The sequence below is a fragment of the Dryobates pubescens genome, chromosome 7 (genome assembly GCF_014839835.1).
Source record: "Dryobates pubescens isolate bDryPub1 chromosome 7, bDryPub1.pri, whole genome shotgun sequence".
Taxonomy (NCBI): domain Eukaryota; kingdom Metazoa; phylum Chordata; class Aves; order Piciformes; family Picidae; genus Dryobates; species Dryobates pubescens.
In genome coordinates this window covers 26,271,185-26,298,179 of record NC_071618.1, presented here as the reverse complement: position 1 = coordinate 26,298,179, position 26,995 = coordinate 26,271,185, and the positions used below count along the sequence as shown (strand labels likewise).

The 26,995-nt window shown below is 37.0% G+C and overlaps 1 protein-coding gene across 1 annotated transcript in view; it reads right to left on the bottom strand.

The window, feature by feature from the left end:
• The window catches only part of MYCBP2 (MYC binding protein 2), a 190,005-nt gene that overhangs the window by 119,059 nt on the left and 43,951 nt on the right, over nt 1-26,995 (bottom strand). Inside the window, exons 8-19 of the mRNA XM_054163003.1 lie at nt 26,277-26,373; nt 22,772-22,845; nt 20,318-20,456; nt 19,471-19,547; nt 17,780-17,984; nt 17,058-17,222; nt 16,197-16,355; nt 15,293-15,497; nt 14,440-14,585; nt 12,425-12,526; nt 5,983-6,090; nt 396-515 (exon numbers count right to left, since the gene is read on the bottom strand). Coding sequence (XP_054018978.1) covers nt 396-515; nt 5,983-6,090; nt 12,425-12,526; nt 14,440-14,585; nt 15,293-15,497; nt 16,197-16,355; nt 17,058-17,222; nt 17,780-17,984; nt 19,471-19,547; nt 20,318-20,456; nt 22,772-22,845; nt 26,277-26,373 — 1,597 coding nt within the window. The remainder of the gene's footprint in view (nt 1-395; nt 516-5,982; nt 6,091-12,424; nt 12,527-14,439; nt 14,586-15,292; nt 15,498-16,196; nt 16,356-17,057; nt 17,223-17,779; nt 17,985-19,470; nt 19,548-20,317; nt 20,457-22,771; nt 22,846-26,276; nt 26,374-26,995) is intronic.

Genomic DNA, 26,995 nt, shown 5'->3' with positions numbered 1-26,995 from the left:
ACCAAACAAAACTGAATCACGTTTTCCTGACATGTGCACATGTAAACACATACTGAGACATTAAGAGATCCACACCAGATTCCTCAGCCCTTCACAGCTAGCATCTCTATGCAGGGCTAGAGCTGCACCATGCAGAAGGTTTCAAATTACTCAGAAATTGCTTAAAAGCTCTTAAGTAACTCAATACATGATACTTAAAGTCCTTTTCACTGTTGAAGGATACTGTAGTAGGCTACAAAATGATCATGCAAGCCTTCTAACTTTTAACAATGATGTGTACATCCTTAGTGAAGTAGTAGTAATAGCAAAAATATTCATGGCAATATTAATATTAAAATAAAACTAACAACAACAGTAATCTCCAATACCATTAACATTGGTTTATCCGTTTTTACCTGAATGGTGGAATCCACAACTGACTTGCACAGCTCGCAGTTCACAGTCGAAGCGGACAGCCCCTGGTGGATAGGTTGTGATTTTGCTAGCATCCTTTTCACCCCTTTCTCCACTTCCATCTATAAAAAAAACTTGCAGTTATATCCCATCTCTTCTAAAAGACTTATATTCAGATGAAGAGAACACAAATACTAACTCCCCACCCCACCATTTGTAAGGTAGGAGAAAGAACTCACAGAATAGTAAGAGAGTACACTGATAATGTGGCATCAAAGTAGAGAGGTGAAAGATGACAGAAATTACTTCTAAACAGCCTACTACAAGGTTACATTCTGGAAAACATCGCATCCTCTACAGCAGAAACTTCCAAAGAGCAAGCAATAATGACCAGCAAAAGAGGAAATTCAAACAACTTCCGTTTTGCTTAATAACCACCACTTCCATTCTTTGACAAAATAACATTATGAAATAGCCAGAAAGCACTGAATAGCCATAGCCTGGTCTTTTTTTCCCCCATAATAACCACTTGTTAAGGATGTTACTTGACTGACCTGGCTATATATGAGGTTTTGTTTTTCATAAGTAACAATTGCTTATACAGCTCATACCTAACAACACCAGCATACTAATTATCAGCATGTTTCCTGGCTCTTTAATACGCATTTTTAGACATTATTTCTGTGATATCGTTTAGAAAGTGCATTGCTGGTTCCTAAAGACAAACTGCTTTGCATCTGAAGTGACAAGGGTATTATTTGTAAACTTCCTGAAAGCCACTATTCTCACTCCAAATATCAAAATATTTAATCATCTAACAATTACACTATAATCACACTATATTCAAAGGAAGGTAGTTTTCATAATATTAGCAGGAAAACAATGTGATAGAGAAACAGCCAGCCTGATCATCACCATTAAAACACCTATACCTGCACAGAAAGCAGGCAATGAAAGCTCTAAAAAGAGTGTATTTCCACAATGAAAAATTTCATATATGACTTCAGTCATACTGCCTCTAGAAATGAGAAAAAAAATACATGGAATGAAAAATAACTGCACAAAGGAGATTCCACATTCTTTCAGTGATAATTCTGTTAAATTACTGCTTTTTTTACAAAAGGTGATTCAGGGAACAAACTGCTGTTCAAAGCATTCAAAGTGGTCTTAATTTAAATGTAGATTTATAATTTCTATACATTCTCCTGAAAAATCATTAGTGAAGTCTGAACTGCGGCTTCCCTATCCACTGTGCAGCATATCACTTAAAGATTTACAAATCACATGAAGTACAATTCTACTTTTATACACATTGTTCAAGCTTTCTTTTCTTTTCATTGCACAGAAACAGATGACACAACAGAGTCATTTCAGCACTCTTATTACAAAACAGTTCTAAAAAATGTCTTACTGTTCTGGAAATAAAGCTCTGTTCCAGTGATGATTGAGTGCAGAAATTATACAAATCTCCATAGAATTACACTTGCACTACATGCTGGATGTGTGTGAAATGGAGATATAGCCAAGGAATTACCTGGCTCTGAAAAGTGCCATGGGATTTCATCTTACTTTTTTCCCAGCAGTGTCAGTTGTGTACTACCAGACAAGAAACAAATCTTGCAATTCCTTCCCTTAAAAATAAACTAATTTCCTAGATACAAGTTCTGAAGAGTTGCCATTTTCAAATTCCACACCCAAACTCTGAAAGTTTTTACAAATACGGGAATAGAAGCAGAGTTAAGAAGTATGGATAACAGTTGCTTAAGTGTGAAATTTGCAAACTGGAACTCCTCTCAGCCTTCTTGGTGTGGTTAGTAACTGCCTTACGAGTTTTGAACCAGTTGGATCTTCAGTACTTGATAAGCACTCTAAAATAACGTGTGGCAAGTACAACCCCCTTGCAACTAAACCCAGAAAGATTCAGTTAGACTGTTTAGGAGGAAAAAAACACACCCTAAAATATACAAAACTCTCTTCACTTTCCTTACAAAATTAACTCTTGGAGGCAATTTTTTCCTCTGTAAAACACACTTCTTGACTGATATTCCTACCCCTGCCCCCCAAAAAAAAGAAAAAGCTGTCTTCCAGGAAAAAACGCAACAATGAGTGTAGTCAAAACTAACAGACATGAATATAAATCAAGTGTGCTTGACTGAGAGTGTGAATTTGAATTTGTAGGTAGTTTCTGTGGCTCAGATAGCTTGCCAAATAGAAAAGTATGTTCTGGAGGAGTACAGCCTCTTTCCAACAGATGACAGAAACCAGGAAAGCCACTTTTAATGTTGTCCTCTTGAATTAGGTATTCAGCTTTATTTCACAAGTGGACAAGAAGTTGTCAATTTGTGAGTTACCTTGTCCTACACAAATACCAAAGGGACCTTACAAAATGACAACAATAATCTTTCAAATTAATTAACAAGTGTCATTTCTGGAGTGAGTAATTTTAAGTGGTGGGTTTTTGAGAGACAAAGCAGCAGCCACAATTTCTGAACCCTAGAGAATCAGTAAAACCTTGTGTCAATGCTGTACTTTGTCTACCTATTCAATAAGGAGAATTTCTTCATCAGTTTCTTCTTCCTCTGGTACTACTTTCTTTATGATTTGCAACAGTTCACAGGTGTAAGTCTCCGCTTGCAGTATATGACATGAAAAGTTACTCCTAAACTCTTCAAAAGCCTGGCCAACTTCATCTAATGAAATTTAACACTCCAAAATGAGTTACTGAATGATAAGGAATAGAGAAGCTGGTAGGAAAGACAAGGTAGTCTGAATAAAGAGACAGAACTCCTAACACCAAAACAGGTATGTTACAAAGAAAGTCAACCTTATCATTAAGAAGTGTTATTAACAAATTATTTGTGGCCACAATAACACATGACAACAGGTGATGACTGTAGGCAGGTGAGGTTTGACACACACTCGCAGGCCTCAGGTCTCAGATTGCAAGCAAGTCCCTCTCTAAAATGTCTCCTCATTGATAAGGGTGTGTAAAAACCTAGTAAATAAAAAAACAACCTAGTAAATAAAAACTGTCTCTGAAAAGTTTTTGGTGTAACTTTTATCCTCTTGTTCAAAAGATTTTTTTCATTGCCACTGATCGCAAAGACAGGAAAAAAGGTGGAATTTGCTTGATCCAAAGAGCTCACTTGGTTTTGATTGCTGCTCAGTTAATTTTTCAGTTGGAGACAATTCTTCATACTTCCAATTATAAGTTTTACACAGATCCCCGCTGATGAAGTCTTCAGGCACAGGAGACAGACTGGGAACTAACTGCTTCATTAAAGAAATGAGGATGAAGCACAAGTTCATTTTCCTTCTCAGTGTCAAAGCACTCCACAAATACCAAGAAGGTGGTACATAATCCTTTCTACCCATATAGATGTACATCAGAAGGATCATGATTATACTTAATGTACATTTTTTGGTAATAACAAGGATCTTGATACGCAGATGCTATAAATGTGCAGTGCATGGATGACAATGGCAAGCAATAGGTATTTTCTTGAAGCTGAAGGACTTTTCAAGTGGGAAATTAATCAGAAATTCATAAGTGAAAACCACATAGATTTGATAATACATATAAGTAGATATGAAATATACTCTTAAAATTATGTCATCTCTCTCAGTCCTGAAGAAGTTGTTCACACTCAAATTTAAATAATTACCAAGAGATGCTCTGCAGCTGCAAATAGAGAAGCAGAAAGAGGTAAGATCAAGTTTAGTAGTGACCTTATCACTACTACCATTCAAAATAAATTTTCCTTGCCCAAAGATCTTGAAGGTCTGGCTGGTGTGAGTTACTAGATTACTTCAGCAGAAACAGCTGAAGTAAGAATGCTGGCTTGGAAAACATCACATTCAAAAGTAAAATTAAAGAACATGCCGATTTCTAATGTTGGCGTCCTCTCACTGAGGTCACTATCCCTGTCTTGTATTGTTTGCTTATTGCTTTTACATTCTACATAGAGTAAAAGAGGCACACCTTTTAAGATGAGGTATGCCCCCTCACTGGAAGTGTTCAAGGCCAGGCTACATGCAGCTTTCAGCAACTTGATCTAGCTGAAGGTACCTCTGTCCATAGCAGAGGGGTTGGAATGAGATGATCTCTAAGGTCCCTTCCAAACTACCCTGATTTTACTCTTCTTTCATTATTCCTGCCTTCCCCATTACTTTGAAAGCAATCCACTTCATTAGTTTTCCCTTTTCTTTTGTAGCTCTTCCAGAAGTTAAGGTATGTTTCTAGTGGAATTTATGGTTGTTGTTTAAGAAGCAATCTTTGGAGGCAAAGAAGGTTCTCAAAATGTAATTGTAAAGATGTTAAAGAATCTTCCTTTTCTGTTTAGATTGAGATACAATGAACTAAAAGCAACCGAACATTTCTTTGCATATAGCCTTCCTCCAGGAAAAATGTGTTCTGTTCTACAATGTGTATCTCAAAATCTTTCAACACAGTACAGACCTTTGTCTTTACAACTCGAACAAGCAATGTAAACCTCAAACTGACACTAGCAAATACAGCTTTTGTGAGGAGATACTTGAGCTGGAGTTCTGAATACTAACATATGTCAAAAAAAGTAGAGATGTGGGCAGTGTAAGTATACTCTTATGTACTTGCCTATAAGGTCAAGCAGTACAACTGTCAGTAGTATTCCAGCTCCAAATACTTCAAACTGTCATAAAATAATTGAAGAGAAGGCAAATACCACCCCTGAGTTCTGTTAATTCAACTGAAATGCCACTGTAACAATTCTTCCCATATTTAGCTACTTTTTAGAAAATAGATGAGGTGGTCTCAGCCCTCACCACTTTGGGAGCTGTAATCCACATTCTACATATTTATCCTTTATATATACTACATATGTACAGACATCTATATTCAGACACATACAAATTCTGATCAGATTTGATACAGGTCAACTTTAATAAATTCAGTTGGACTTCTAAATAATATATTACTTTCTAGTAAGTAGCAATTTTTATCTCAACAAATTATACATTAAGAATTGGTTTTCCAAATATGCAAAAGGAGGCTTAACTCAAGACTATTACAGGATAAAACCTGTAATTTGACTCGTATTCTCCCCAAAGAAAAAAAAATGTGTTGTTAATACTATTTAAAAGATGTAATTTTTTAAAAAGGCTTGTTAAAAGATAATGGAGCTACAAAAAATTGCAACAAATCTGGATTTGATATGCTAAGGCAATCACAGCAGATATACCAACACAAACAATCGGTGCAAACACAATGCAGCAGATTGAGTTACAGGAAGGTGCTAAGTTGCCTATGGTGAAATGAAAGAATTTTAGGAACAACACAGCATCAGAAATGGGAAAAGACACAAAGACAATGTATATGTCACACCAAAGGGGAAAAAAAAAGAAAGAAAACAAAAAATTATGCAAGTTAACAATAATAAAAAAGGTCAACATTCAAATGCGCTTTCTTTCTCCTCAGGTAAAGTGATGCTAACAAGAAGAAAGGCAGAACCCATTTTGTGCAGTTCTTTGAAAGGACAGATTGAGTGCACAGAAGAAGTAACCAGGAGGATGGGCTTATTTCCACCTTAGCCAATAAGGAAGACTAAATACCTTTGTGCTTGTCCCGTTTATGCTTTAGCTGTGCTGGATGGGGTCTGATTCTGGCTAGAGCCTGTTCTCGATGGTTCATAAAAATAGGACCAGGAAATACAAGGGGGCCTGAGGAGAAACATTTGGCACATGCATAGGAAAGCTCACAAAACGGAAACAGTGTGTTAAACAAAATGTAAATTAAAAGCAATGAAAAAAAAAAAGTAATACTCTTAATTTCCCTAAATTCAAGAAGTCCTAAATAGAAGAAAGTTGTCCTTTTTTGGTAGTAAGGCCAAAGTATTTTGCATTAAACCTCTAAATACACCACAGCAACAGTTTTTGCTGAATCTCTAAGTATGCAACTGTACTCTAAGCAATGGAAATATAACAGAATTACACTCTCACACTGGAGTTTGACAGCAAATATCATTACTGTCTTTAATAGTTAAACAGATTTATTAGCATGCCATACATCTTACAATATTAAATTCAAAATACCAATTTGGAACATCAATGTCAATGCTAAATAAAAAAACACACAACTGTTCAAAATTACCATATTTAAAATGTGGAATTACAGCTCAAAGAAAATAGCTACTCAAAAATACCTGTTCCTTGAAAATTATTCAAAATGTATGGTTTTTTTCTGATCTACTACTAATCTGTAATTTCTCATCTACGCAAAGGTCTGCAAGAGAAGATTTGTATCTAAGAGAACACTGATGTATTTAAAATTTTATCCAGACTACTTTTTCTTTTTAAAATCTACACCAAGCAGTGCTGTATTAAGTTTAATTCAGGCTCATTATAAGCAGATCATGGAACAATTTCCTCCTCAAATCAGTATTTTCCCTCTATTTTAACAGTTAAGCATGCCACTTCTTCCAGAAACCTCACATTCAATGGAACTCATGAGTCAGGAGAAGCTAATTCTGCCAAATATCATTCTTGCCATTCCACATGTTCCCAGACCCAGTCCACATAGGTGGGGGGTAAATATCAACACAAACAAAAACCACCCAAAATACCCAGTCCCAGGCTTTGTATCATGTTATGAATATGTAGCTTATGCGAAACTTAGAAAACAAGTATTCCTCCTCCTTCAAAATCACTGATACTCTATTTCCATAGCTAAAATATATTAAAGAATCCATGTATGCCAACATTTCATAAATGCCCATTGTCTCATATTTCCGGCTGACAACTTTGGTCTGTCTGTTTCTTCACTATAAAAAGGACTTTAAATGTAAGTTAGCTTTAGAAACTTCAGAGGAAGAAACTTGTCTTTAGAAAACAAAAATTTTAAAATGTTAAAAAAAAACCAACTAAGTCTTCTGCCACCTTACCCCAGCTTTGAGATTCATACACATTAACTAATATAATGACTTAATACACCATTAATCATGCGTGTTTCAACATACAGCATAGATTTGGGGTTATTTCTACTGTATTTATTTGGACTCTATCCCATAATAGGATCCATTGTTAATTAACAACCCCTTCTAATGCTTAAGAACCATCATTTGCTTTTCTCTACCTTTATTTGTCAGATTCATCCTTTAAATGCCTTGCTATTGCTCCCACTTTTTACATTCTTCTCTCAGAGCTTCCATTTAATAGATATATTTCTGGAAAGAATTATTTTGTCAGGCTACTCTCTGCATTTAGTACCCTACTTACCAGAATTTAGAACTACACAAGTCCCCTATCCATGGTGGTGAGGTTGGAGCAGATGATCTCCAAGGTTCCTTCCAATCTAAGCCATTCTATGAAAAAAAATTATCCCACACTTTCCTTCTTTTCAAGCTGGAGATGAGATACTGAGGACTATTACTGAGGCAGACCAGGAAAATACAAGAAAAGGGAGAGACTTACGAGACGCAGATTATGAAACTTTATAATGTCTGAAGACAAAAGATACAGCAGAAAGCTGGATGAAGTGCAGAATATACAGAGGGGAGGGAAGGTGATAACTTGCTTACTGAGAAGTTCTTAATGAGATGAGAAGTCCAAGAAATAGAGAAGGAATAGGATAGTATGACAGAAGTGAAATTCAGATTAGAAATGTTGCAAAATGAGATGCAAGAATACAAACTGCAGCATGAAGTGTGTGGACCTCAGACATTTGCAGGTAATCAAAAAGAAGTGATCTCTACATAACTTCAGGAATTAATTCTGAAGCAAATGTTTGCATAATAAGCAGACAAGGAACAAGACACAGCCCTCAAGGCAGCCTTTGGCATTTTAGTGCCAAGAGCCAAGACAGCAAAAAAAAAAAACAAAGAGAATTTTAGGAGGGCAGAAGGAAGTTTTTATTCACCCTAATGTACTTCACTTCATAGAATCAGAGAATTGCTAGGGTTGGAAGGGACTCCAAGGATCATTCAGTTCCAAACCCCCTGCCATAGGCAGGGACCCCTCATACTAGATCAGGTTGCTCATAGCCCCATCCAGCAAGGCCCCATCACTGGAGGTTTTTAAGGCCAGGAGATTTTTGGGAAAGAGAATGTTTTAAGAAGCATAGAACGCCCTCAGGTCCACCATGGTGAAAGTACACATCCCTCTTTCAGGGTTGTTGAAACTCTTTTCTGTTGACACTTAACTGTGCAAATCAGATGTGAAAGAAAAACTATTACAGCTTTTTATAGGGGAAAGCGATGCAGGCTAGTCAATACAAGGACACATGACAATTTGAGGGTGATAAGGAATGAAACTAAGACATATGATAACCTTGACAATTTCTCCCTTCCAAATACTTGACTGTGTGTGTACTGTTAACCAAATGTGAAAGATGTATTACTGCATATAAACACAATGTATATGGAAACAGTAAATATAAACCAGAACTATTCTCACTGAGTCTATTACAAATCTATGTTCTAAAACTAACAGAAATATAAATTATTTCTACTATGAAAATCAGCTTTAACAATAACCACCTTTTTCAGACAGTAATCACAAACTCAAGTAAAATAATTTAAAGAACCATATGTGCTCACCAGTATAGATAGAAACCTACAAGCTTTCTCTTGGAAAGCATTTTTAAGCAGAAAGTCATGCATGGATTTGCTATTTTTTTCAAGAAGAAAGAGAGGGCTTTGGTTGATTTTCATTTGTTTGAAGTACTTTGAACTAAATATAATATCTGGGGCCTGAAAGCAAAAAAATAAATATTTAACTTAAACTATGAAAAGAAGTTGCACTAATATTTAATGAAAAATACTGTATCACAACAGATAGTTCAGCAATGAACAGAGAATAGTGTTACTGACAATTACAAGCTCATAGTGGCTTGGGCAATGATACTCAGCCTTCCACAGTAGAACTAATTACTGAATTAACTGAATCAGCTACACTTTAGAAATATCAAAAATTATCCAAATATAGGCAGCCGCAGATAATATAGTCTCAAAACACCTCCTACTACTCCCACTAACCCTTAAACTGTGATGAATGGAACTGGCTATTTCTCAAACAGTTATACATGAGACTAAAATATTTAGCATTGATTTTGGGCTCTCTTAACTGCTCTTGTCAGAGCCATTAAGCTGGCAGAAAGAAGCAACTGAGTGAACTAGTTGTACCCCTGCCACAAAAAAACAGCAACACTGGCCACATAAACACAATGCATGTAATTTTGGCTGAAAAAAGCAAAGTAGTATAAACAATATTAAGAAACTTTTAAGTATCATAGTATCAGTCAGGGTTGGAAGGGACCACAAGGATCATCTAGTTCCAACCCCCCTGCCATGGGCAGGGACACCCCACACTAGATCAGGCTGGCCAGAGCCTCATCCAGCCTGGTCTTAAACACCTCCAGGAACGGCACCCCAACCACCTCCCTGGACAACTCATTCCAGGGCTTCACCACTCTCATGGTGAAGAACTTCCTCCTCACATCCAGCCTGAATAAAGTTTAAATAATAGATTTATTATGCCAAATTGAAATACATTTTTCCACTGTTGATTTTAAGGATCTAATTTATCACTAAACCAAAATGTCTTTCCTGAGTTAAGCCACGCAACTAACTAATCTGAAACATGAAAACAGCGTATATACAGCTACTCATCGCTGACGTTGCATTAACGTAGCTATCGTAGGTATTAATGACTTCTTCCCACAATGTTGAAATTCCTACTTTGTATTTGCAGAAAAATGCATACTCATCTTATTTCATAAAAGAAACCACAACTTATACTCATGAAGGAGTTAAATGGTTGTCGTACCTGTCGATACAACCATTACTTTCTCCCTTAACTCAAGTGGATCGCTGGAATATATTTCTAAAATAGAGGTCCCTGTAACAGGACTAAATTTTGAGCTTTGATAAAGAAGCACAAACAACTACAACACTTTAAAACCTGTAGTATGCAAACCAGTATTCTTTCAGGCCTTGCGCTGGAACTGTAACTCCCATTTCAACATTCAGTAGGCAAATGAGAGATTTTCTTCGATCTTTTGTTTTGTTTGTTTGCTTGCTTTAGGAATGAAATATTCCTGTATTTACTAAAAAGGCTTTCACATTCCACTTGTTTATAAAATGTCCAAGATATCCTGAACACATTTGTTTTTAAAAACATCAACAATTGTAACTGAAGAGTGATTGGAAACCTTCACTGTTGGATCCTGTTCTTTACTACCAAAACCTACACATGTTGTTACTCCTTGATCCTGTATAAAAGAACATGTTAGCATACTATGATCTAGAAATCATAATCCTGACAAATAAAACACTGCACCTGAAGGAAAGATCCTAACAGAACTAATCTGGCCTTTATCTGGCTAAGCAGCATTTTCAGAGAGGAAAAAGGTTAAAACCTTTCTTTGGATCCATTAATAGTTATTTCAGCAGCAAGGATTCGGTTCAGTTATGTATGCACAAATATGAGAACTTTCTGGAATAACTAAGCAGCCTGCCTATTCTAACATTAGCCTAACATTTTATTTTTTTTTTTTCAGTTTCCAAAACCTGAAAATCCATTTAAATGCTCTTGGTCTCTTTCACGAAAATATGGGTATTGTAAAAGTTTGAGAACGGTGCTATGATTCTTGCCAGCTCACAGAGAAAGGCAGTGTTTGGATGGAGAGACAACAGAACTCCAACTTTTTCATCTGACTGTAATCAAGACTGATTTTCAAATCAAATTTTCATACCAAACACAGATCTTCAAGTATTGTTCTCTTTTATCATGTAAGTTGCTCTGAACTGAAATGGGAGACTTATTTTTAACCCTTCCAGCTAGACATATCCACTACCTCCAGCAGCACGTAAGTATGGAATATAAATGTTCTCTTGACAGAGAATATAATATGGACGTGTGCAACAAAGCTGGACAGCAGTAACTGAAATGTTTCTCTGCTGCTCTTTGCCAGCAAAACATAATGAAGCTCAAACATGCCCTAGACCAAGGAAGAAACAGAAGGTTTCCCCGCTCCAAATCACATCTAAAATTAACCACAAAGATTCAAGTCAAAATAAATATTATGTCCTTTCCATATGCACAGGAAACTATAATGTTTCTCTTCCCTGTATTTGTGATAAGACCAGTCATTTCTTACATGCAAGTGAAATAAAGCCACAGTTTTTCCCCTACAAGGTTTACTGGCATGGAATCCAGGAACTAAGTTTTATAACTATGCACCTTTTGTATTCGAGTAAAAGCCAGTATGTAATTCCTGTAAGGAGAATCAAAATGGGTTTTATTGACACAGAAGGAACTTGTAAGATCATAACACTCCAAGGAAGTTGTTCATCTTCTCAACACACAATCTTACCAGCCTCATTATCATGCTTCACTAAAATATTACCGACTGTATCAGTCTAAATGTCCCTAACCACCAGATCATGGCACTGAGGTATCTTAAAGCAAGTACAGTGCTGAAAATCTGTTACAGTACATATTGTTTGTGGAGAAACTGACAGCAATTCCACAGTACAAAATATACAAGGCAAGAACATTTTGAAGCGATGTAATGTTTTAAATTTAGTCAGTGTCCATTTTGTCATGCTTTTCCAATGTAAGAGAGTTGATTTTATATAACAAGAATTCCCACTTATTATTACACAATAGAAATTCTTCATCATCATGATGCTAACTAGCACTAGACAGGCCTGCAGTCATTTCAACTCTTCATATAAAGGCAACTCTTAATATGAAAAATCGTTTTTCCAAAACTATTATTCTACTAGAAAATAGCAAAAAATGAAAGACTACTATGTGAAAGTAGTATAAAGTACTACTCTTCACCATTAAAATTCTGACTCTTATGAGTAAGCTTTGTTAAACACAGATTTTTCCTGAAATTCCAAAAGCATGGTAAGTAACATAAGACATTCAGGTTCTGATTTTTGTTTGGTTAACATGTTGGGCTCACTGGAGCAAACCCATTCTATTGTCTTCGAAAACTGAGTAATAACTTTGCTTAAACTACTCAAGGCTCTCATCAAAAGTCACGTACCTCTTCCTTCTTCCAACCTATGTCTCCTATTTACACGTTGCCGCTTTTCTTCTTGCCGCAGCTGAAGGTGTTCTTCAATATTAACCCCAGGAACAGGGACAGCTACATAGAGTAAGAAAGTAAAATATACAAAATTATTACAATGGCAATAAACCCTAGAAGTAAATGAACACTGAAGCTTAGTTACTATCTGCTCTAACACAGTATTTAGAACTTAAGAAATGAGTTGAGTAAATTTGGAGAGAAATTTTAAATCTCATCTCTGAATTTCTTGGGTTTAATCACTGTCACAATTTCAACATCATTGAATAGTATTTAGTACTTAGCTTCTACGATGTATATTTAGTTATCTGCTCTCGTAGTCATCTCAATTTTTCAAAAAAAAGTTTCAGCAAAAATTACTGTTAAAATAAGCATAAAAATTGCTTATATTTTAAAAACATTAAATTAGGTTAAGATATTCATCCAGATTAAAATTTTAGATTAACATTATTAGATACATTAAAAACAGTTTAAGATTGCCTTACCTCTGTGTGCTCTGTGCTTACTAAGACATATGCAATTACTTTAATGCATGTGTCTATATGTAAACCTGACTTTCTTTTTTAAGCAGGTAATATAACAGGAATTTGAAACAAATTGCTACACACTTTTTTGATCAGAAAACATGGCATGCACAAACACAATAAAAAAAGAGACTATAAGCATGAACTTTTTCCAATTTCTTTTTTTTTTTGAGCAAACTCCACCTGGAAGCATTCTCAGTTTGCTCCAAACTAATGCGTCAATGGTCCCCCTTCAAACTAGCATCAAGAACTGTTTTCGATCCTGATAGCAGAGGAGTTAGCACAAAAACGTACTCCTCCTTGGTCATGCATGAGAAGAGACCTATGAAGCAGAGCTGCAACTGTCACAATCATTGTCAATATAAACCCCACTTCTGTGATACCCAAGGAAATTATACCAAGAAATACCTGCATGGAAGCATCAGGACTCCATAAGTGAAGATAATGGAGACTGTTAGTGCAAACTTCTCACAAGAACCAGATCTAGTCTCCATTTAACTTTTGCTTCATAAAAAAAACCCAAGCCACTCAAAGTATAACAGAATTGTCTATTTTTACTATTCCTTGTCCCCCCAAGATAAATTGCAGAAATATATAAATATTTTAAGTCATGCACCTGGTTATTTCATGGTTGCTTCCTGCACTAGATACTATATCCATACAGCTATGCTTTATGTAATCAAAGTATAAAAAACATTAAGGAAGAAAACATCTGATCTCCAAAAACCTGTAACTGCTGATTGCAAATAGAAAGAACACAGTATTATAAATACTGTGATAACAGATCGTACAAGGCAAGATCCCAATTTGTGTTTTCAGTAATCATAATAGTTGGTATTCCCGCCCCCCGCCCCCGGTAGATATTTTTCAGGGGGGGTGGGAGGTTAGGTGAGGTGGTATGGGAAGTGCTCTGCATATTTTAAAAAAGTGATTTCCATGTTCTTGGAAGTTATGAAGAAACAATATTCCCCAGTCTTCATGTGACTATAAAAAACCAACAAGTACAGCTTTGCAGCATCATCGTTAGTATTATAACAGCACAAGTCAAAACGGCACACACATCTACAGTAAGGGCGAGTTTAAAATATTTCACTTACCACAGTGATCCCAATTTGCAAAATCACCAATAAAGAAATCTGTCTGATGAGCAACATTTTATCCATCTAAACTGTATCATACTAAAACTAACTCATGTGTCTAGAAGTTCAGTAATTTGATTGGAACAAACTGCGTTAAGATACAAAGTTTTATCGTACAGAAGAATAAAAATACTACCTGAAAGACTAATTGAAAAGAACCTATTTCTAATCTAACCTGTTACTTCAATTCCTGTTTCCCAAGCCAGTAGTGTGACTGAGGTTTTTTTAAAGAATGTAAACAGATGTACTGAGGAAAAAGTGCAGTAAGAAAGAAAATAAAAAGCCATCTTACTAATTTTGTGTCACTTACCTAGCAAGAGATCTAAAGGTATCATCTCTTTTACAGCATCAAGAATTCCTCTTTGCCTTGCTTCCTGGCCATCCAGTTCTCTAGCACACGCCTTGCAGCAGCCACATACAGCACAGCCCGACTCACCTGAGCCACAGCCACAGATTCTGCAGCAAACAGAGTTGCTTTATCACTATCTTTTATTTTCATGCATTACTGATGCCTTGGTTATTAAAACACACATTATTAGTTTGTTCCATCTGCGGACATGTATTTTTCCTGAGATAAACAGAAAAGCGTAACTAATTTAAATCCCAGCTGCTGTTGTGTTGTGCCAGGGAGCATAAAACCAGCATACAGATTTGAACTGATTTTTCAGCAGGAATTTTTCCTTATTAAATTAAATATACATCATATGAAAATATGAATAAGGAAATAAAGCACATGCAATGCTGGAGAAATAGTAATGGTAATATGTAAAGCAGTGGCACTTCAATGCAGTTCAGCACTGAAGTAAAAGACAAAAACAAGTGGAACATCAAGGTAAGAAAAACAGAAAATATTTGACCCAAAAAAATCATACACCCCAAAGCCAGCAGCAGTTAAGAGGCAGATTAGTGTTCATATTCAACAGCTTCTAGTAAAAACTATACACTAGAGAAATATACAAAAATTCATTTAGAACTAAATCATCTCCTACCAATGCATGCTAGTTCCAAAAATGATGACCTCCTCGTGACTTTTGAAGGACAGACTCCTTTTAAATATGCTATCTTAGATTTAAATTTCAGAATACATCAACTGAGTTTACAATCAACAAGTGCTTTAGCCACTGAACACACCATAGCAGGCATATTTCCATACATTTGCTTACCCTCCAGGTACTCTGTCAGGACGCCCACTACTAACACAGCTAGCTCCATACCCTGTGCAATCTCCACATACAGTGCACACCATACACTGCTCCAGCTTCCATTTATGCATGCCCGGAGGACACATCATGGACTTCTCATCTTTTTCATCCAGTTCCTCTTCTAGGTCTTCATCCATAGCTGTTGCCATATTTTCAACTCCAAAACCTGATTGAGACATTGAAACAAGAAATAGCTGTTTTTCTGGGGCCAACAGTAGCTCTTGAGGAAGCCCTGAAGAACACTCACAGATCAGATTTTAAGAGCAATAATTAGGCATGCCTCACCTGCCTGCTCAGCCAGCACATACACTTTTGAAAGCTGAGCATGGGCTGGAGTATATAGCTAGGTTTCACAACTCAAAGAGAACTGAAACATTTCTCTTTGGTAATAGATCATTTACTTGTCATGTATGAAATATTCCAATTTGGCAAAGGTGAACAGATATGATTTTTCATACCTGTATTTAGGAGTAATAGAAATAAACAGGGGTATGGAGAATGATTTAGACTTGTACTCATGTCCTCTTTAGGCACACAAGAGCCTTGAGACTGAACACAAACAAGAAAAGGTAGAAGATTGTCTTACTAGGACAATAGCACATAGTAAGACAAAGTTTAAACTTATTCCTTCATCTAAAGAAAACGTTTTTCAATGACAGAAGAAAAGTAATTGAGATTTTTAACATTAATAAATTTATTAGCATGTTCAGAACACCAAATACCTGACAGCTGAAGCTGAAAGCATCTGTACCTGAGGTTTTTTTTAAGCACACTGCATGTACTTCAGGTTTAGTATTAGAATTACATTTTACAACAAAATGCTTAGCTATGTTTTCCTTTGTGATATTAAATCTAGGTCCCTCACCTTTTCCTCCCTGGCTCATTGAGCCTGTGTCTCGTCCACACTGTCCTTTATTATTTACACCAAATGTCCAAACTTCTCCATTCTTCATTAACACACAGGTGTGAGCTTTTCCCATAGCTACTTGTGTCACAAAATGGCCTTTCAAATCTGTTACCAAACCTGCAAGACATAAAACAGTTGAGTGGAAGGAATCTAGCGATATAACATAATTGCTAGCAGATACTAACAATTTTTAAATTGATGGCAAGGGAGAAAACCAGCAGATATAAAACCCCAAGCTCTAGAATAAGAAGTGAAGAGAGGATTAGGGCTAGGCCATTCATCCTGCAAAGAAAAGAATGCCAAAACCAAACAAAACCCTGCTGCAAATCACTTCTGAAAAAAGTTCCAAAGGAGTTGTAACACCATAGGAGTTTCTTTAACACTTTGTTTAAATTGAGATGGTACTGGACCACCTGCAAATTTGAAGTAGGCTTCAGAGCACAGAAATACATAAGGCCTGGTTTCCTGCAGCTTTTGCTCATAACAAAACTCATCTCGTTTCTGTGACTTATCCCTGTGTGGCTTCCAGTGCCAGATTAATACAATTAATTGTCTTTATTTTTCTTCTCCTTAGAGGAAGCACTGATTTGAGTACTTGTCACCAGGGCTGCTATGCTGGTTTTTTTTTTTTGTTTTGTTTTGTTTTGTTTTTTTTTACAGAACTTAAGGTCTTTTCTTTTTGTCCTTTTGCCATATTTGACTGAATCAGCAGAAATTCAGGGATCACACAAAATCATCTCCACAGGCTAAAAACTTCCAGACTAAATAAATCCAATTACTCTAGTTGAGAAATCACTGAAAAGACAAATATTAACTTACTTGTACTATCAGAGTAAATGGCATCTTTTCCAAACATGTAGAGTTCTCCATCTTTTGAAATTACAGAACTGCTTCCATTATTGCATGCTGTTGATATGACAATCTTTCCTTCCATTTTAATGATTTTTTTAGGTTTATATGGTTTTGACTGGCGTCGGCTTTTAGCTTTAAAAAAACCAAACATTGCAAATCATTCTACCAAAAAAACCCAACAAACACTTCAAAAGCAGAATATAACTTCTTTTATAATTAGGGGTTTATTAAGATTGAACTAGTTTCTCTCCAAAATTTCATTAGCAAAGTCATGACAAGATATATACATCAGGAATGATTCTTTGATTTTTTTCTTTATATAAAGACTGAACTATGAACTTTATGAAACAGCAGGGAGTAAAAAACATCCTCCTTGCCATCTAAGAAGATTGTGCATGAAAATATATGCACAATAATTTCACAGAAAAAAATGTTACACACAAGTTCATTATTTTTTAAACAAAAAGCCATGTTTAGAAAACTTTCCAGTCACAACAGACTCCCATTTATAGGAAAAACAGAAGTATTAACATCTTTATGTGGAATGGGTGCCAGGACCTGTGGCTGGAATAAAATTCTTACTCCATGGCATGCTACATGTTCTTGGAAAATATTAAAACTCTGTTTTCAATTTGAAAGGCAGTGAATAGACTTTTATCACCCACTGGTAAAGGAAGCATAATACATACTTGATTCACCATCCTCTCCTTTACTAGCAGAGCCTGTGAAGAATATGCTTCCATCCTCAGCAACAAGTAAGGCATGTGAGCCATCATGTCCAACAGAGAACTGAATTATCTTTGGGGATTTTGTGATTGGTAGTTCGACCCATTTTCCTGCTGAAGGGCCACCTTGTTTGATTCCAAGGCTTTGATATTTACCAGTATAATAAATCTAGGAGAAAACAGAATCATTTTCAGTTATGTCACAACACTTAAAACTTGGATAATTGAAAAAGTTGCATTGCTTTTAAATCCTGTAGTTTCAAGCTATACAGAACTTTTCCTGACATTGTTTACACCACTTAAGTATCTCTATCCTACATTCATTAATTGTGACTTAAGAGGAAAACTAGTCTGATTAGATGCTCCTTATATTGAATTGTGCTTCCTACTGCACCACAGGGTTTTCATACAGAATTGTTTGGCTAGATGAGTTGAACACACAAGAACAAACTGTTCAGAAGAAACTATTCAGAGAAAACAAAGTGCTTAAAACACTTAAGGGAACCGTCTGGTCTGTGCAAAACCAAGATGGTGTTATAACAACTTAAAATACCAATTTACTACTGAATTTAATATGCAGCAATAATTTTTAAAACTTATGTAAATGCATAGTGGCCACTGAGTACCTGAACTTTCACACAAAATCAACTATTTCACATGAATAAATATAAAACTACTGACATGAGCTGAAAAGTTTCCTCCAGAGCCATACTACTCAACAGTACTATAAAATGGGTATGGTCACATATGTGGACACCTAAATCCCGCTTCCATTGTCTTTTAAAGTGTATTTCATGCCTAAAAACACAGCTGATATTGAAGAGGCAGTTAAGTCTGAAAACCAAATTAATGTGCTTCCACTAATGTTTGAAGAGTTTTGCTTGATCAAATTCTGTTTCACACTGTTAGGGAAAAAAAAACAGTGACATGTTTATAAGTGTTTTTACCAAACTCAGTTTGGATAGCACTAAAGGAAAACCTCCACTCCAATAAAACAACACAACTCTGAACACAGGAAAACAAAAGAACTATGCCTATATGAGTAAAATAACATTTGTTTCCTAAACCAAAATAGAAACAAGGTAAAGAATGTAAAAAGTCATAGTGACAGCCAAATTATTTCAAAGTTTCCACAAATTCGCAAATCTCTGAATAACAGCCTCCACTAAGCAGAACATATCAAATCATTAAGAACAGGTTTAAAGAAATCAAATAAACTTTACCTAAGGGGAAGTCAATAATTCTCTGAGGATGGGATTTGAATAAATTACTATATATAGTCACGCTCTGTGGAAACTTATAAGGGGGAAAAATTTGCAAATGTGCTAGTATGCTATTTGTAGACAAAAGGTATTTTTGTTCCCCAAATCTAAAATGAAGCCCCACACTGTCTCTAAGCAAGACTGACTACAGAAACTGCAGTAAATTCAAGTTCCGGATTTCTCAGTGGGTTCAATGGCATTTGTTTGTTTTCAAATAACCATTTGCCTTCTTTCCTTTAAAGCAAGCTGTTAAAGTGTACTTAAATACAGTTACATCAATTCATTCTAACATACTAAGAAAGGAAACAGATACCTGGTGAAAAAATAAAATTGAAAAAAAAGGTAGAAATATATTTATGTAATTGGTTATTTGCTACAGAGCACTTTCAGTACCTTTCCATTAGCGGTCTTCATCAGTGCAAACTCTCTTCCAGCACCAAGGACAGCTGACTCCTCATCAAACCCTGTACCTGTGTGTACAAGATATGTTAACTGGACAGGGTAACCAGGCAGTTTCACAGACCATTTTATAGACCTAACTCCACCTAACTCTGTTAGAGAGCCATAACAAAGGTTCCAAGAAAGTTAGAAGTGAAACAAAATTTTACTGCCACAAAAAGGTTTACTGGGCTAGACCTGGCAGAGTTGTTCAAAGAGAAAAAAGCACTAGGGTAATAGCAACTGCATTTGGTTAGGCAGAAGGTCCACGCAGTCAAACATGCATTTACTCTGATAGTGCAAAAAGCAGACACCAGAGCAAAAAACCCCAAAGAAAAGGCCAAGTGAACTTTCCCCCAAGTAGCAATAATTTTGCATCTCGAATCCTAAGGACAAGATGGCTTCCACATGTTTCTTATCTTTAAACATATTTCTATTCCATTAATCCATCCAGCAGTCTTTTTAACTTTTGTTAACTTTGACCCAGAGAAAGGACTTAATCTATAGATTGTTTGTGTTACACAAGCACTATTATTAAGTCCAAGCTTCAAACAATTAGGTATTTATTACACAGAACACTGGAAAACTATATATATATTGCTATAGACAGAAAAGGTGGTTCACAATGAGTACATGAATGCATAAAGCATAAGCAGTTTCTAACCCATTATACTTCACCACATATTATAATAGAGCTTTATCTTGCTGGACATAATAAAGGCAAACAAAGAGAAATGCAGTGGTTTGGTTTTGTTATTCGAATTACTAGGCTTGTTATTAACCTCCAAAGCAAAGGACTTACTGATAATGTGCAAGTCTTTCTCCAGATCAAACAATGAAATGCCACAGGCATGTAAGCACTTTCTTGCAAGCTTAAGCTGCAGCTCTTGTTGCAGCACTGGCTCAGTACTTGTTGCAAATATTCGCACTACAAAACCATCCTGCAAATAAATAAATAATCTACTTTATACTGTATTATAAATGCATTATTTCAGTTCTGAGTAATAACATTTCAGAGTAAATTATCAGAGGATACATTGATAAAGTAGCATATCTATTAGAAAAGAAGTGCCAAGTAGGACGAGCTTCAGATCAACCTTAAACATGTATTACCTTCCACGAAAATGTGAACGCAATGACAATAGTGAACTGCTAGAGAAATAATTAACTGAAACTCACAGAAATCTTGCTTTGATAACTACTTACAAGCCCCTCAAAAACTTCTCATTAGGAACCCACAATTCTGCATAAATTAAGAGTTTAAGAGTTACTACTTTAATAAATAGCTAAAACAAATTTCTGATTACAAGTGCTGATGAAGTATCTTCATTGGGCCATGTTAAATACAACAGTTGCTCCATTCACAGGACTTTCTTACAGTGGCATGTCTGGCATCTCTTGCCAACCCCGCCCAATCTCTCTACTACAGCTTTTTCACTATCAAAATGCTATGACCAGTCCAGAACTAAGACTGTAATAACAGAATAGCTAGAACTGCTTTGCCCCTAGTAGAAGCACTACTTCGGGTTTCCATAGCTTTAGCCCAATAGGCACTTTTCATATAAAATCTCTTGGAACGTATTATCTTTCATGCCCCTTCCATTAAGTTTGGCTGAAATTCCCCAACAAGCACCAAAGCACTTGCAGGAAAATAAATTAGAAAAAAATAAAATTAAGATTAATCTTTAAGAAGCTTATCCCACAGAGACCCTGCAGTATAATGTATTAGAAAGTCATTATCCCATGTCTAAGATTTTTTTTCTCTCAAACAGCAACAAAATTTTAAGGAAAACATATCTTAAAAAAAACAGAAAAACTGAAAAATACATTACAAATCAAAATTGTGGGGATAAATACCAAAATGCTGCTCCTTTATGCATAAAAGTGGCTGTTTCTCATTATCTCATGGATTTAGGAAGGGCAGGTCCTGCCTGACCAACCTGATCTCCTTCTATGGTGATGTGGGGCAGGCTGTGGATGTAGTCTACCTGGACCTCAGCAAGGCCTTTGACACTGTCCCCCACAGCAAACTCCTGGCCAAGCTGTCAGCCCATCACTTGGACAGGAGCACTCTGCGCTGGGTTAGGAACTGGCTGGAGGGCCGAGCCCAGAGAGTGGTGGTGAATGGTGCCACATCCAGCTGGTGGCCAGTCAGTAGGGGTGTGCCCCAGGGATCAGTGCTGGGCCCCATGCTCTTTAACATCTTTATTGATGATCTGGATGAGGGCATTGAGTCCATCATCAGTAAATTTGCAGACACCAAGCTGGGGGCAGGAGTTGATCTGCTGGAGGGTAGAGAGGCTCTGCAGAGGGACCTTGACAGGCTGGACAGATGGGCAGAGTCCAACGGCATGAGATTTAACACATCCAAGTGCCGGGTTCTGCACATCGGCCACAACGACCCCATGCAGTGCTACAGGCTGGGGTCGGAGTGGCTGGAGAGTGGCCAGGCAGAGCGGGACTTTGGAGAACTGGTTGACAGCAGGCTGAACATGAGCCTGCAGTGTGCCCAGGCAGCCAAGAGGGCCAATGGCATCCTGGCCTGCATCAGGAACAGTGTGGCCAGCAGGAGCAGGGACGTCATTCTGCCCCTGTACACTGCACTGGTTAGGCCACACCTTGAGTCTTGTGTCCAGTTCTGTGCCACTCACTTTAGGAAAGATGTTAACTTGCTGGAAGGTGTCCAGAGAACGGCAAGAAAGCTACGGAGGATTTTGGAGCACAGCCCTATGAAGAGAGGCTGAGGGAGCTGGGGTTGATTAGCCTGGAGAAGAGAAGGCTAAGGGGCGACCTTATTGCTGTCTACAACTACTTGAAGGGAGGTTGTAGACAGGTGGGGGCTGGTCTCTTTTCCCAGGCAACCCACACCAGAACAAGAGGACACAGTCTCAAGCTGCACCACGGGAGGTTCAGACTGGATGTTAGGAAGGAATTCTACACAGAGAGACTGATTTCCCATTGGAATGTGCTGGCTGGGGAGGTGGTGGAGTCACCATCATTGGAGGTGTTTAGGAGACTTGATAGGGTGCTTGGTTTAGTTGATTAGGTGGTGCTGGATGATGGGTTGGACACGATGATCTTGAAGGTCTCTTCCAACCTCGTTTATTCTATTCTATCTCGAGTTACAGGAATTTCTTCTTTAGTTTTAATAGAGAAGAAAAAGCCATACATTAAGCAAAAAGGAAGTTATAAATATTGTAAAATAGAACAATTCAGTTGTGAGAAAAATACGTTTCCTATCATATGTAATACTTACATCTCTAGATGCTGCTATTTGATTAATATATTCTCCATCAGTGAAAAGGATGTTCTGCCCTTCAGTATGACAATCTGTGAGAGAAAGATGAAGCACACAGTTTATATTATCATACACACACAATCAGTTCTCTGCTTCTAATGCATTGGTCAGAATTATTTGTGACTTCTCATTTGTCTAAAGAGATGTATTGGGTTGGACAGGTCTGGAGTCAATTCACCTCACAGCATCTTTCTAGTGCTGTGTTTTTGCAGCAGTACTTGATAACATAGCAGCGTTTTGGCTACTGTTGAATAAATATCCAGGCTGTGTCCTTTCAACGTTTCCCTGCCCCAAGAGTACATTGAGGAGGTGGGCAAAATCCTGGGAGGGGCTGAGCCAGCTGATTCAGACTGGCCAAAGAGGTATTCCATACCATATGGCATCAGCTCAGGTACAAGAATGAAGTGAAAGAGGAAGTGTGGGGATTCGTCCATGGCATCTATCCTCCCAAGTAACCACCAAGCTTAGAGAGCCCTGCTCGCCGAGACCGACCGTCGTCCTGCTGATGGGAAGTAGAGACTGACATCTCTCTCTCTCTGCGTTCTGCTTCCATGCGGTCTGTTGCTATTTGCTTATTAGTGTTATTAAAATTGCTCCTGTCCTACTACTGGCTTCTGTTATATTTTTTTTTTCCTCCTCTCTCCCCCTGTCCGCTTAAGAGAGGGAGTGATAGAGTGGCTTTGGTGGGCATCTGGCCTCCAGGCCAGGGCCAAAGTACCACAAGAGATCACACTGTTTTCCTAATACCTTGTTATGTGCCAGGATCTCCTCTCAAACACATACAATACTCTTCTCTCTAACAGTTAAAGCATGTATCAAATCCAAGTGGTCAGCCCAATATTTAACTGTAAAAGCTTTTAGTATGCACCTGTGACGTGTATTCTAAGCAATTGTACTACATCAAAACTCTAATTTTCTGCAAGTGTTACGTCCTTCTCCTTGCTCAAAGGTTTTTTCCTAAATAAGGCCATTATCAAATCCACTGAAAACTTATAAAGCATATACTTGAATGCATTACATGTTTATTGAAAACAGGTTAGCTATTTTGAAGAAAAAACAATAAAGAAGTCCACCCATATTAGAGAGGAAAAAAATAAAACCCAAAAACCCAAACCAACAACCCACCCACACAAACAAAAAGACTGTCTCCACAAGATGAAAAGTGGATTCCTGCACTACTTCTTCCCTCCTTACTTCACTGATGGAGCTACTAAGAGAGAGATTGATATACAGCTTGTTTCATTGATTGCACAAAGGAAAGTGACCTCTTCAAAAAATACTGAAGGACATGTACTTGACAGCATCTGCTTCATAACCTGAAGAAAAGACTGTGGACTGAGATATCCAAGGTTTCTGCCTGGAGATGACTATAACAGAAAGAGCTTTTATTTTACTTAAAAGGACATATCTACAGACACCTGTTAATTATAGCCTGCTTAGCACCTTCAAGAATCACTTTCAAGCATTACCTTCCATATTTATATGGTGCATACTGTGCTTGCTAGGAAGTACTTGAGCTCATGTAGGCTACCCTCAGCAATACTTTTCAGACTAAGTGAATAGCCCTGAGCTCCAATAGTGGCTCATGAGCTACTTAAAAAAACAATGAAAGCATATATGATGTAACTTTGACTTCTTCAGCTGAACACAGCAGCTTTTCTTTAAAATACATAGTAAGCATCACTGTTAAAAGAAATGTTCAAGATTAAAACCTCCTCTACATATCTGGGTCCAGTCACCTAGAAATTCTCATAGAACTCAGGGATTCTTTTTATGATATTTGGTCCAGGAATACAGATGCACTGCTCCAGGACAGCATATGAAACTTAGCACAGGCATCAGATACAAGAATGCTGATCGAGGCTGGTAGTTCCAGACGCATGTTCAGATTTGTTAGCTAATGTATCAGAGCAGAAAGACTGTCCTTTGGAAAAAAGTTTATGGTTTCAAGAAGCTGGTGGATCCTACTGTCTAAGAAAGGAAAAGATAATGTTCTATAGTTCACTGAGCTTCCTAAGGTCACAAGACTTGTAGCTAGGATCAACTCCTAATCACATCTCCTAATGAACTTCTAATCTCCTAAGCATCCCTGTATGAATAAATATGAATACCTCATTTAAATATATTATCACCAACCCAGGCATTTGAAGAGATTAACCCCGGATAGGATCATGTCCACATACCATAATAAAAACACAAAGGGGGTAGGAGTTATGAAGAACACCTAGTGTCCACTTGGACACCATCAGAAAACATAAAATGCAACTATGTGAAACATCTTAAAGGACTTCTGAATGGGTACTTCCAGATGCTTTGACACTACAAGATTGATACATTCTTGTTTAGAAACCACACTTGTTTAATCTGCCCTTCTTTATAGTAGAAACGTGGATGTCTTGCAGAATGGCATTTGTCACTGAGATTTGCAGAAGAAAAACTAACAGTTCAGAGGTGTAGCCTTTAAATGTGCTCAAGCCCCTCTCAGATGCTTTGACACTACAAGATTGATACATTCTTGTTTAGAAACCACACTTGTTTAATCTGCCCTTCTTTATAGTAGAAACGTGGATGTCTTGCAGAATGGCATTTGTCACTGAGATTTGCAGAAGAAAAACTAACAGTTCAGAGGTGTAGCCTTTAAATGTGCTCAAGCCCCTCTCAAGATCTGCATGAAAAGCATTGATTTGTTTGATAACATAATTAAGGACTTCAAAGGATCCTACTGGTTGAAGAAGCTGCCTTAAGGTGAAGAAAATGGAAAAACAATCCTACAAGGCAATTTGCCAGGTCCTTGAATGTGCTCTCACTCAAATGTCTCATACAGTCCGACAAAGACCAAGTGGCTTAAACAGAAATCCACATTTTAAGAAGCTGCAGAAAGCTGCATTGACAAGATTCTACAGTCACAATTTGTTCCAAAAAACTACTGTTTGTGTTCAAAATACAAAAAGCCTAGAGATTTTTTTTCTGACTGATTTCAGTCAGTGCCTTCTATTATTTATGTTAGGATGCAAACCAGAATCTTTCTTCTGATCACTGTTTCATTGGAAAACATTCTTGTGCCCTTCTATTTGAGTGGGTAATAATACCGAATGGTATCGGTCATAGCTTGTAACTACCTAACACATAAGAGGTGTGGAAAATAAAGTCAACTCTGAGCCAAACACTCAAAGTTTAAGTACGGAAAACAAAAATTGGTATCTCAATATGAACTCTCAAAGTCTTCAAATTTTGATGACCACACCTTCTAAGATACTGCAATATTCTTCCAGTAGTTGAGAGTAAGATGCAAAAAAACTCTCAACAAAATATTGCAGATAGTCTAAAACAGCACACGGAAAACAAAGAAGCAGGTCAACCCATGATCTGAGAATCTGTTGCCATGTCTCTTCCACTAAGCTGAAAATACAGTGGGTGAAACAGTCAACTGCAACCATGCCTTCAAATATCTAAATGTTCTTACCTGGCAAAGTAACTGTACCGTCTTGCTCCAAAGTTTCAGGGTTTATTCTTATGGCTGTCATACTGTGACTATTCGCTTCTCTATATAATAAATAACCCTGTGAAGGGTAAGAATACACAGAGGTATGAAAATATTGTTAACTACATCGAGATATTATGAAAAGTGAAAAACAAAACGCAATAATAATTTTAAGTATTGTGCAAAATTTTGGAAAATTACTTTTAAGACCAAATTTGCTTCATTTTGATAATCTACTTTTCCCTACCAAATTCTGCAACAAGCCCCAGAAATTTTGCCTCCTTCCTCTACACTTTTTACACACTGTCAGTCAGTGTGCTAAACCTCATACATAGCTTCTAAAGCAACAAATAGCAATTCTGTCCACACAATTATGGTTAAAAGCTACAAACGCAGTAAAAACCAGCGTTCTCGTTCCCACTTTCCACTCACCTAGTAACAGGAAAATGCAACCACTACCTTTCTTTCCATCTAAACTACTTGTGTTTTTCCTAGATAAATCAGTCTCTGTGAAATGAGAAAAAACAAACCCACAGAAAGAAAAACTAAGCACAGTTAAACATGTGTGTATATATATAAAAAACACATGCATGTATATATACACACACGAGAACTAAAAATAGAATATATATTTGTCATGAACAATTTCACTTCAAAGGTGCCATACCTCAAGCACTGTGTCCAGTTCTGGGCCCCTCAGT